Source organism: Pyxicephalus adspersus, chromosome 8 (assembly GCF_032062135.1).
Source record: "Pyxicephalus adspersus chromosome 8, UCB_Pads_2.0, whole genome shotgun sequence".
Taxonomy (NCBI): domain Eukaryota; kingdom Metazoa; phylum Chordata; class Amphibia; order Anura; family Pyxicephalidae; genus Pyxicephalus; species Pyxicephalus adspersus.
In genome coordinates, this window is record NC_092865.1 from 20978942 (window position 1) to 20991142 (window position 12201).

Consider the following 12201-nt stretch of genomic DNA (forward strand, 5'->3'; position numbering starts at 1 on the left):
GATACCTTGACAACCCCACATAAAAAAAATATTGAATTAATGGAAAGGATCATCAGCTTGCACAGATAAACAAGAGGCAGTGACAGGTAAACCAATAACCAGCATGTCATTTAGACCGCGCAGAGGTGGAAACATGGCAGGTGAAACCCTGTAAACTTTGTGCCAAAAATGTGCCTAGCCTCTGGTGGAAATATATGGCTACATGTTGGTTATTGGTTTACCTGCACCTGACTAATATTTATCTGTGGGAGCCAACAATCCAGTCAATTGGTTCAATAGTCTTCAAAAAACAAAAAAAAACAAACAAACAACAGAAAAGCAATATGCCTATTCTGGCCTTGATGTGTCCTGTAAAGTTCTTATTCATTAAGTTTTTCACAGTGTTTTTCATTTAAATTATCCTAAAACACATTCTTTAGAATGCTGCCCTGCTCCTTAACAAACAATTTGTTTTTGTTTTTTAAGATACCTTAAGAAATTCAAATTAGATTTAAAAAAAAAATAAAATAAAAATTAAAGTGACTTAACAGACGACAAAATAAATACACTCTGGCTCAGAATACCATTGTGAGCAAAGGTTCAATAAACTTGCACTATGCCACCAATTTCTTAACAACAAAATGTGGTCAATAGACGAACAGCAAGCAATGAAGCAGATATTTTCACTTTATTGAAACACATTACCCTAACCACCAAGGAATGTATGAGGGAATGTCAGACCTAAATAGGTGATATATATATATATATATATATATATATATATATATATATATATATATGAATATATAAATTTATTGATAAGGGAATATAAAAAGGATGGCTAATACCCCTGATGATGCATAATCTTTGAAACAATTTAGAACTTACCAAAAGCTGTGTCCACACTTCGTCATGTACGCCTCCTCAATCATATCAAAACAAATGGGACTGGAAGACAAATCAGATTTTAATGTTTAATTTTCATACTAGTTAGAATATTAAACAATACAAATTACTCATTTTCATTGTAACATTGGCCTGAATCAGCTTTAAGCTAAAAAGGAATAAACTTTTCATATATTATTTTAACCTAATGTTAAATGAGTTATGTTATCTTTTTTTTTTTCAATTGATGCATTATGGAACAAAAAAACGTTCATTTACTTAGAAAAGGAATACAGAGTGGTGATGACAAATCACTTTCAAATGCACCAGCCAAGTATGAAAAGGAGGCCAGTGATCTCTATGGAAATGACCTGAGCATACACCAGGCTCTATGCTGATTAAAAAAAAAGTTGTGGTAGAAAGAATAACCAGAAGAGTGCGGTTATTTTACTTGGGTGTTTATTGACAGTCATATTGGAAAAGAATATGGAAGCCACTTTTTTCCTTGAAGAACTATACGGTTTGATCATATTAGCAGTGAAATGTAGCAGATTTGTTATGGCATACTGGGAGAAGGCTGAAAAACAAGAGTAGTAGTTTATATCTCATCACTACTTGCAAAACACAGGAAGCTACTAGGTAATTCAACCCATCACTGTGAACAAGCTCCAAAATCCATTTAAAGGAGGGGTTATTTTTTTTAGAATTTTATCAACACAATTCCTTTAGTTGATAAGACAGGGAAGTCCTCAACTTCAACAGATTGCTAGTAAGCAAAAGTACAACTGACCAAAAAGAATTACTTGGGAGTTTACATTATACCTAAATAGAGATGTGACATTGGAAACTAGTGTGACAAAAATATTTTGGAAATGGAAATTAATCCAGTTAACATGGTTCCATAAATATTTGTATTGTTTTACCTTTCACAGACCAAGCTGTCCAGCAAAAATGACAAAGATTGGTACACTTGTAAACAAATAAAAGGTGAGTATTTTAAATACAGAATTATACTTTGCTTGAAAGTTAAACATTTTGAAAGACAGCTTAGCAATCATTACAGATTACCACTAAAAAAAAAAAAAAAATATTTTTACATGTGTTACCTGTTAACAGTATTCAGAAATATTTTTTGTCAATAGTGGCATTACAGGTAATCGTGCAGGGCAAGTAAGAGTGTGGCTTCAAAGTTTCCAGAGAAAGTTGGGATACTACAAGTGGCAACGACCTTACCACACAAAGAGGCCTGATAAATAGAGTGAGATCAGGTAAGAGTGCTGGTCAGGAAATATATCTCTTCTTTTTAGGGTTAAGTCTCATCAAAAAGCCAGAAGGGTAACCCTGCAGAGGAGGGGAGTAAATCTGGGAGTTTCTGGAAGATGGGGTGGTGGAGTACAGTTCGATGTGTGTCAAGAGAGTTGAAAAGATGATCAAGCTGCTGAATATAGTGAGCACTGTTACAAGCTCTGTCTATACCTAGGGAGACCCGGGGTAATTTGTATTGCAGTACTCATCCTGCAGGTAAAAGGGAGTGCGGAAAATGTATGATAATGCTGAAGACAAAAACTGAAAAAATGCCACTTTTCTGTTTGCTACCAAGCCTCAGCTACACAGCCTCAGCATGTAGGAAAAGTAACTCCAGTTAATGGAAGCAACGTCATCCCAGCCTTGACATAAAGAAGGCTAAAGGCTTGAAAACGAGGAGAGGATGGAAGTGCCTGCAACAGTCAGCAATGTGGACATTGCAGCACTAGTGAGGTTCCTTATGCCAGGTAATAATAATGTGCCATTAAGCTGTGTATACTTGCACATTATGGCAAAAACCTGGTGGCTCACTTAAACCATAAGCAGACATTACCAAACTACTATACTTCTATATTATACAACTAGAAAACCGTCTCAACAAGACAAAAGCTGTTTTTGGAGCTATCCAAACAATCTATGGCAAAATAATATTTCAGAGATCACAGGAAGGGTGACTGATACATATGGCATCACATTTGATACTGGCAGTGACGTGATTTAGCTTTTGGAAGAGAAATCACACATGGCTAGCCATTAGAGTAGATTGCACAACTGAACTGAGTGTTTTAACAACAGATCCCAATAGAAAACTTTTATACCAGTAATCATTACACGATTTCTGGAGCAAAAAGAGTAAAATGTGGAAAGTAAAGATCCATGTGGATACAACTTAACCTGTTAACTGACAGAATGGAGGATTTACATGGACTGTCAGGGGGTGGTATGGTTTTGCTTCCTCCAGGAAGTAAGCAAGGCTGCTTCAAGCAATTTCTCATCCATGGCTGCCTAGCATGAAAGAATAGGGGTAGTTGACAAATTGCTCATTTTGAATAAGCAAAGGGGTGGCATCAACCTGCACTGGTCTATGAGCTTAGAAAACCAGGAATAGACATATGTCCTCCCCAGTGCATCCTGCAAGCATTGTGCATGTGGCCTAACACAGTGAAAGTTCACTTTCTATATTAGAGCCAGTGAATCTATCATGAACATACTTCACTAGGAGAGACCTCAGAAGGTCACTGGATTACCAACATCTGCATATTGCACAGCAATCATCAGAAGCAACTATACTACAGAACAACAGCCAAAAGCTGAAAACAAGCAAATGAAACCAGGTAAATGGTGTTTTCTTAGAACCAGATCTACCTGCCCCAAAACCATTTGATGGAGAAAAACCTAGTTTTCCTATATTATGAATATAAAGCTGAACAAAAAAAAATCAAATTAGGAGAGGGGAGAAAACCTGGTATCAGAATCCTTTTTTAAAAACAAAAAAGAAACCCTGCCAAACACCTTCTAAAGTGTTTCACAATAACTTAGGCTGATTGCCAGCTTTGTTGGCTAAATATAGTAACATCACAGTTGGATACATTAATGGAGAATACAAAAACCATTGAAAACACCAAAGAGACATGTAATTCTATGTAAAGTTGATACAATGGTCATTAACAACAACTTGTAATGTATAATTTTTCAAAATCATCACTAACAAGTGAAAGCAGCCTGTTTGTCTTGTTATTTTTTAAGCTACTGGATAGGAAGTCCAATCTGCTCCTGTGCATACCCATCACACATCTATTAAAGCTTACAAAACAAGATGAGGGATCCAAAAAACTTATTGTCAAACAAATATCATATAAATGTCAATGACAATTTTAACAAATGTATAGATCATGATGGAAAACTTATCCAATTTATTCTCCCTCCAAGTTTAATCTGTGCAGCAGCATCTTCAGCAATCAACAGCCAGAGGAAGTAAGAATACATTTCCACAACATGCAATAAAAAAACTGATCGAATTTCTGATAAGAATCTACTTTAAAAGGAAAGGAAAAGAAGAAAATTAACAATTTTTTATCTCACATAATTAGCTTGTTGTACTGTAAAGTTTGCAAGCAATATGGTTTTATTGGCTAGCATAGGGACGCAGCGGCGGCTTTACATGAATAGGAGTGGATGTGACAGAACACTGCACCTTACCGTGGGTCTAAAATGCTGGTAAATACCTGCAAGGACCGCAAGACTGTGTTCTAGAATTATAAAACCTCCAAAATGTCTTCTATGGCTTGCAGATTCATAGATTTAAAGCAACAGCCTGGCCAAACCCAACTTGGTAAAAGTAAAACTACAAGCCCAAACAACCAAGCGTTACCACAATAGGGATGAGCGAGAATGCCTCTTGCACTTCCGATGGCTTCGACAAATTTCGGCGAAACGATTTTGCAAAACCTTTGGAAGATCGAGGAAATGATAAGAGGATTCACAGGATTCCCTGGGAATCCTCTTGTTTGCGATCCGCGGGGCACTAGAGGTTAATTAACCTCCAGTGCCCCAGGATCTTAGTGGATTTCCAGAGCTGAAATCATTCTTGCAGCCCTGGGAATCCTGTCTGTGATCCCCGGCACTAGAGGTTGAATAGGGACAAGTATCCCCATTCAAAACCTCTAGTGCTCCCCGACTGGCTGAGGAAAGCTTTCCTTTTAACCTCTAGTGCCGGGGGTCACATACTGAGCTGATAAACAAATGCAGCCGGTGCTGCATTTATTGGTCAGCGCAGCTCGCAATCATCTTTTTTTTTTTTTTTTATTTGAGCTTGATCAGCAAATTTTCACTGGCCATTCTCGCTCACAATTTTGGTAAGTGAGAACGGCCGAATTCGCTGCGAGATCGAGTTTTAAAAACTCACTCACTCATGCCTAGTTACCAATACCAGGTTTAAAGTGCCAAAACTTTACTGAAGGGCTAGTTGCCACCAGCAGTCCTCAATTACCAGTGTTCTCCCCCAGCCCCTTTTAGCTGTGTGCAATACCTGGCACTTTTCTAGTAACTCAGCTGTTTTTGGGTGGTTACCGATAAGTTGGGTCACAATACAGGGACTGCCACCCACCTATAATTTCTTCTCACCCAGCTTAAAAAAGTTTCTGGGTTGAGCACGGATTTTCACACACACACAGCTTGCATGGATACATTTTCAATTTTCAAGGACTCAGGAATAACTAAAAAGTAATACACAGGTTTATTTTAATTCTAATCCATTCCAGACAGCATATATGGTGAGCTATATACTGCCTTACCACTCTATTCAGCAATGACAGCCAACAAATCCACATCTAGACACAGATCAACAATACTTCCAGGACAACTACCTGAAAAGTTAATGTGCCTGATTTAATAAAGCTCTCCAAGACTGGAGAGGAGACACTTTCATCAGTGAAGTTGTGTGATCCAGCAAACATGGAACAAATTTCCTAAAAGTAATTTGCCATTTGTTAGAAAATGTTTTCAATCCTGGACCAGATCCATTCCAGGTTTACTGGATCACCCAGGTTCAATGATTAACATGTATCTTCTGCAGCCTTGGAGAACTTTAATAAATAAGGCCCAATGTCTATACCTTAAACAAGAAAGCTAGTACAAAAGCTAGTTAAAAAAACAATGCCAAACAACCAACATGGAAAAAAAAAAAACTGAGTGGGAATATGGCTGCTGTCTTGGAAAATTTGTGAAAACTTGCCTTACAGTGATTTTCTCTAAACCTTTAGAATGGCAACCTAAGATATACTTAGAGAGAGATACTTAAAAATCATATACTGAAGATCAAGACAAAAGCCTGCAGAACCTTTCTACAGAATATCCAAAGACCTACTAATGACTTCCTCACTCATAACCTCATCACACGCATGGCTTCAAGATTTTTCTAGGGTTACCCCAACTCCCTGGAATGGTCTTCCTCGTCCTATTCGGCTTGCTCCTACTTTCTGCTCATTTAAAAGAGCACTCAAAACCCATTTTTTTCCAAACGTGTCTACCCGTCTTCTGTTTCAAACCCTCACTACTCACCCACCACTCCATATCTCCCCTCCTTTTGTGCGATACTTCCCCTATCTGCTAGATTGTAAGCTCTTCGGGGCAGGGTTCTCTCCTCCTGTGTCACTGTCTGTGTCTGTCCGTCATTTGCAACGCCTATTTATTGTACAGCGCTGCATAATATGTTGGCGCTATATAAATCCTGTTTATTAATTATAATAATGTCATATCTTTCATGGATATTACACAAAGGTGTGGCTTAGAGAACCATTAGGTCAGTGTTTTTCATTAAGGGTTTCTCTCAATTTAAATAGATACTAATGATCTTTTTGGCTATGTGTAAGGGTGACATTCTTCCCCTGGCCAGTAATATAAGAGGCATTTATCATACTGACAACCACACTAATGTACTGTGAGCATAGTATTTATTTAGCACTGGTTACCAGCAAACCTGAAAGTTATTTCCCTCACGTTAGAGGTTGAGAAACACTGCTTTAGCCGATCAACATTCATACCATAAGGGTTTGCTCTTTCTGTCCCAGGGGTTGCTACTGATTAGGTAGAATGAACCTTTACTTTAGATGGAGGCCTGAGACCCACAGGAGTACAAGCGTGCTGCTTTACCAATGTAGCGATCAAATTGTGTAGACTTAAGTCATGATCATCTCAGGTGAAAATTTAACAAATGTACAGTGGCCCAACACTGCTCATTATTCTGCTCTGGTAGATAAACGACCAAGCAGAAACGAGCTCTGCAAAGCAAGGTGCCGCTCACACATCCTCTCCCCTCCATAGAACAGAGAAATGTTGTGTGTACACACTTGTCCGCTCTCCGGTCACCGAAAATGATCATAAAAATGGTTTGCAGTGAAATAAATCTGACGTCTGTACAGGGATTAGGTCCAAACCAAAACTCTTAAAAGTCTATGGTAGTGGTCCTTAACCAGTGGCCTGCAGAAAAATTTGGACACTGCGAAAAGACATTTCCATCTGTCATGGCAATTAAAACTATAGACTCTGGTCTCGGCTTGAAACAAAAACAGCTCTCCATCTTGCAGCAAAGCCAAAAATCCGTAAACTTATTTTAAACAAGCAGAAACAAATATCACACTAAAAATGTGTAATACCTAAATAAGCTACAATTATTTTGTAATATTTAAACTTACTTATAATAATTTTCTTATATTTATTAGGTGCATTTCAGAATAATAAAAGTGAAGTTCTTTTATCATTATTTTACAAATGTATTTATCTTTTTAAAAAAAAAATGATATTAATGGTCAGCGGGATTTAAAATTATGACTTTAGTGGTCCGTGAGGTTTGAAATGTTGGCGACTGCTGGTCTATGGTACTCTCTAAACATATTAGAGGACATTGATGTCTAGAGTTGAACACTTCCTCTGATTTTGGGTAAATTATGGAAGGTTAGGAGGATGACTTTCTGTAATCTGTTGGGTTCTGTCTTGTAAGAGAATTGGATAAAGGTTTCAACAAGGAAGAGGTTGCAAATCCCCCTCCTTTTCAGCCAATGTAATAGGCCAGTGGTGGACGACCTTGTCGGTCCCGCGGAGGAGCCGGGTGTCACTCAAGGGGGAAAAACCTCCTCCAGAGTGACATTATTAGGACATAACCCCGCCCACCCAGAGACACAGCCAGCCCATTTCTCCGAGCCTGGGAACTATACTAGGGATGTGGTCAGCGGCTCTGGCCAGGGGCGACCCTCCAGCGGGGTCCTTTTCCCACCCCGATCAGGGGTGCACTGGCCAGAGACGCAGACTACCAAAATTTTCTTGCAGACCACCGGTTGGCGACCTCTGTAATAGACAGTAAAAAATGATGGGGTTTGTTAATGAAAGGTTGGAAAAGCAACAAATGAGAATAGAGGAGTAGAAGGGGATTTGGATCAAATTTTGGATTTTGCATTCTGTTGAAGCTGGAACTAGTCTAACAAGGAATCGAAGGAATCTGATAGATGTCCTGTAATGCTCTCCAGAGTATTTTTTTTTTTAAGCTGGGTGGGGGAAGCTGTAGGCAGGGGGTTACAAAGCAGGTGGGGTAACATGACAAATTTAGTGTTGAGAACATACGAGTCCAGTGAGCCCTATAATTCTATCAGCTTTCTACCTCCCCACTAGACTTTGTTCTAACTTTCTAATACCCACCCCATTAGTATGTCCCATTTTTCCATTGTCTTTGTAATATTCCCAAACTATCCAGTGCCCCTTTATTGTGACCCAACTTATCAGTAACCAGCCAGGTGGTCACTGAAAAGTGCCGGGTGGTGCTCCCAGCTAAAAGGGATTGGGGAGAACACTGGTCCAGGATGATAATTTGGGACATACCTGGTACTTTCAGATATGGAGGGGCATTTGTCCATAGTCTTAACCTCCTGGGCGGTTAAATTCTGTCCGGATGTCTAAAAGCGGTACATTGTCTTTCATGCAACTTTATTTTACATTGTAGGCCTATAATTCTTAGGCCTAACTCACCCTATAATGTCCAATATTTAATAATAAACTTTAAATAAAAAAAAAAATAAAAAAAATCTGTTAAAACAAGGGTTCATAAAAATACTGAAACCTGTAATATAACTGTACAGTAGAATATATAATATAAATGATTAATTTGTATTGAATCCAATACAAAATAATTTGAATTTCCCACCACAGTCCCTCAAACCGACGTCACCGGCAACTCCTGAAGAACGTCAGAGCACTCCCTGGAAGACAGATAGAAGGAAGAGGATGCGATCCGAGGGTGGGATCCAACCAGCATGACACTGGAGAACACCGATGGGAACAGGTAGGTGTTTAATTTTTATGTTTTTAGCTATTCCGAGTGTGGCTTGGTGTTACTGCTATCAGCAGGCTTTTTTTTTTACCCCGAGCCACACTCTGGATTACCGCCAGGGAGGTTAACTAAGCTACAAATTCCAGTCTGCGTGGGAAGCTGTACAATCTTCTGTGAAGGAAGATTCACTGTGAGCAACATGTTGGTCATTCACTGCCACAATACCAGCAAGTGCTAGGAGAAGCAATCCAACGGCAGCTGAAAAACTTGCTAGTGAGAACTGTTCTAAAGGCAGTACAATGGAGGCCAACTACAAACACTTGCCAAGCATGGCAAATGTTCCTAATTTTAAGAAATAAAAAAGCTCCCATTCACATGAACTGCATTACAAATGAAACAATACTAGCAAGCTGTATCCACAGACCTTTCCCTTCCTTGAGCCTTCACTAGGCAATCACAAACGGAACTTTCATATACTGCCATAACCACCCGGGTAAAAGTGATGTATTGCCACCACTGGGGTACTAAAACAACTAGAGGGAGTATTGTTACCACAACCAAGGGGTACCAATATGTCACATGACCTGTATGCTATGTGTACGGGTTTATCCCAGGACTGCCCCCTGCTGGGTGTTGTATGGCAGACACACTGACACCTAACAGAGTTTACACAGAGCCCCAGCTTGGTCCGGGCTTCTCACCACACGAAGTCGTTGCTTTTATCCTCATAGGAATTCATGAGGCCGTTCACCAGTGGGGTAGGCAAAGGCCTCTTCCTCGGTCCTGTGCTGCCAGACCTTCCTGCGAGCGCTGTGCTGCTGCCACCGCCTGGCACCCCGAGCCTGGACAGACTGGTCCCCACAAATCCCTGTCGCAGCGGTCCGGGTGAAGAGGAACTAGATGGGGAAGAGGAAGAAGAAGACGGGCCCGTACCACCTCCCGGTCCAGGGAGCTGCTGAGATTGCCGACCGGACGACATGATCCAACTTAAGAACTGTTTAGGCCTGGTACATTCTTCTGTTAACCGGAGGTGGAACAATAAAGTGTCAACAAGAGAACCAATTCCAGCCCGACACCGGAAGCGTCCTACTAGTGACAGGGCGCCAGACGGCTGCCACGCCCACACGCCGCTCAGACTACGGTGCCCAGCTGGGGACAAAATAGAAGAATTAGCAAAGTTCAGCAGCCTCTATGAATGTGCAGGCTAGGGGGTCATAGAGGGAGTGTAACCCGCTGGGTGATCTCTGGCACAACACAGCTGACATGGGCACGAGTTCAGTTCAGCTACATTTAATATCCCAGCCCAATACATTTTCCTGTCCTGTACATCTGAGCTTATGTGCACTGCTAACCTTAACCTTACCTAAACTCAACATTACTTTACATAGAAGGGTAGACAAGCCTTTTAGGTCAAAATTCTTTTTGTGTTTCTTTCAAGTGCAAGGAACTAAACTTAAAACTGCCAACAAAAACAAAAAACACCTTCAATCCCGCAGTCCGATGTATCCCAAGGTGTCTTGCATTGGGTCGCATGTCGTCCCGGAGCTGGCGCTCCGGGCGCCGCCATCTTCTCTTCTTTTAGGTTCTTCATCCTACATCACCCAACACAGGCGCGAGATCGGGTGATGTAGGATGAAAACATATTTGCCACATCTGCGCATGCGTGAGATCCGTAAATTTTTCTATTTGCGCGAAAAGGTTCCTTCTGCGCATGCCTGAGATGCTCGGACATGCGCAGAAGGAGCACCCAAGAGACCCCTGGGATGTGTGACGTAGGTAACCCGTGAGGCTTTGCGCTCCCATTCATTAAATTAGGGGGCGGTGCTGCACCCTTTTTTAAAAAAAAAAATTGGTGTTGCACCTAAAAAAAAAAAATATGTACAATATTTAATAAATCCAATATTAAACTTTAAATAAAAAACACAAAAATCTGTTAGAACAAGGGTGCATAAATAAATCAAAAATACTGAAACCTGAATCCAAAACAAAATAATTTGAAATTCCCACATGCACCAACACACGCACAGACATCACCTGGAACTCCTGGAGAACGTTAGCGCACTTGCCGGGGGACAGATCAGACTAAGAGGACGTGGCCAGAGGATGGCAGGACGCTGATGGTACCAGGTAAGTCTTTATTGTTTTAGCTACCCCGAGTGTGGCTCGGGGTTACCACTATCAGTTGTTGTTTTTTTTTTTTTTACCCCAAGCCCCACTCAGGGTTACCGCTCAGAAGGTTAAAAAAGCAGTGTGTGATCGGGTGACACAGGAAGATGAACACGGAAGAACAGAAGATGGCGGCACCTGGTGCGCTCTCCGCACCGAGCTGAAGACGGATACCGGGATGACGCGGGACCCGATGGAAGAAACCTCCCAATGGATAGACTGATCTGCAAGATTTAATAATATTCAATAATAATTCAATAATAATAATAAAAAAGTTGCGACTAGGCAGGTCCTTTTCCTGCAGACGGTACAAGCAATGTCCATGTCCCTACTGTAAAATTATTGCCTAATCAAAATGTTTTATTTACGCTCCCGTCTCTGCTCTGTCAACGCCATCTTCTTCTTTTACTCTTCCAGGTATTGGATTTTTGGCCATCTTGACTGGCCAGGCCAGGATGACATGACTTAGGCGTATGCGTGCAGGCGTTCTTTTATTACCACCATTCTACACTGAGCTGCACATGTGCATTATGGTACTTACCTGCCAAAGAGCCACCCATCAGCGATTCAACAGCTGCAGTGTCCCTCGTTGCTGTCATCTTCCCCCAATGTTCTAGTTTTTCCTCTTCTTTATTGGAATGACGTAACTACACAGCATATGCACATGATGCCATACTTCATCTTAGCATGGAATCCTGCCATGTGTATTCTCTGAACTGCTCATGTGTCCTGACAGGCAGATGTAGGCAAATGACACAGCCCTGCCAGGCCTCATCAATTTCTGACCATGAGAAATATGCAAAGATTAGGAAACAAATGCTTGTTTTGGACAACTTTTCCTTATCATTAGTATTTAAAAATAAAGTAAATAATTTTATGGCTTAAATAAAGGGTTAATGCAAAATAACACTAGTTAATCTTTAAATAATATTTTATAAAGGTGTAAATATCCACTCAAAAAGAGAACTAAGAAGCTGCAAGAGAGACAGGTAAAATTTGGAGGTTTGAATATATCCCAGCAAGGTGTCTGTGAAGGTTCTCATTTATCC

The 12201-nt window shown here is 40.4% G+C and overlaps 1 protein-coding gene across 1 annotated transcript in view; it reads right to left on the reverse strand.

The window, feature by feature from the left end:
* The window catches only part of COP1 (COP1 E3 ubiquitin ligase), a 129053-nt gene extending 118958 nt beyond the window's left edge, over nt 1-10095 (reverse strand). Inside the window, exons 1-2 of the mRNA XM_072419732.1 lie at nt 9688-10095; nt 868-927 (exon numbers count right to left, since the gene is read on the reverse strand). Of these exons, the coding sequence (XP_072275833.1) occupies nt 868-927; nt 9688-9965 (338 nt within the window). The 5' untranslated portion in view covers nt 9966-10095. The remainder of the gene's footprint in view (nt 1-867; nt 928-9687) is intronic.
* Between the last annotated feature and the right edge of the window lie 2106 nt (nt 10096-12201).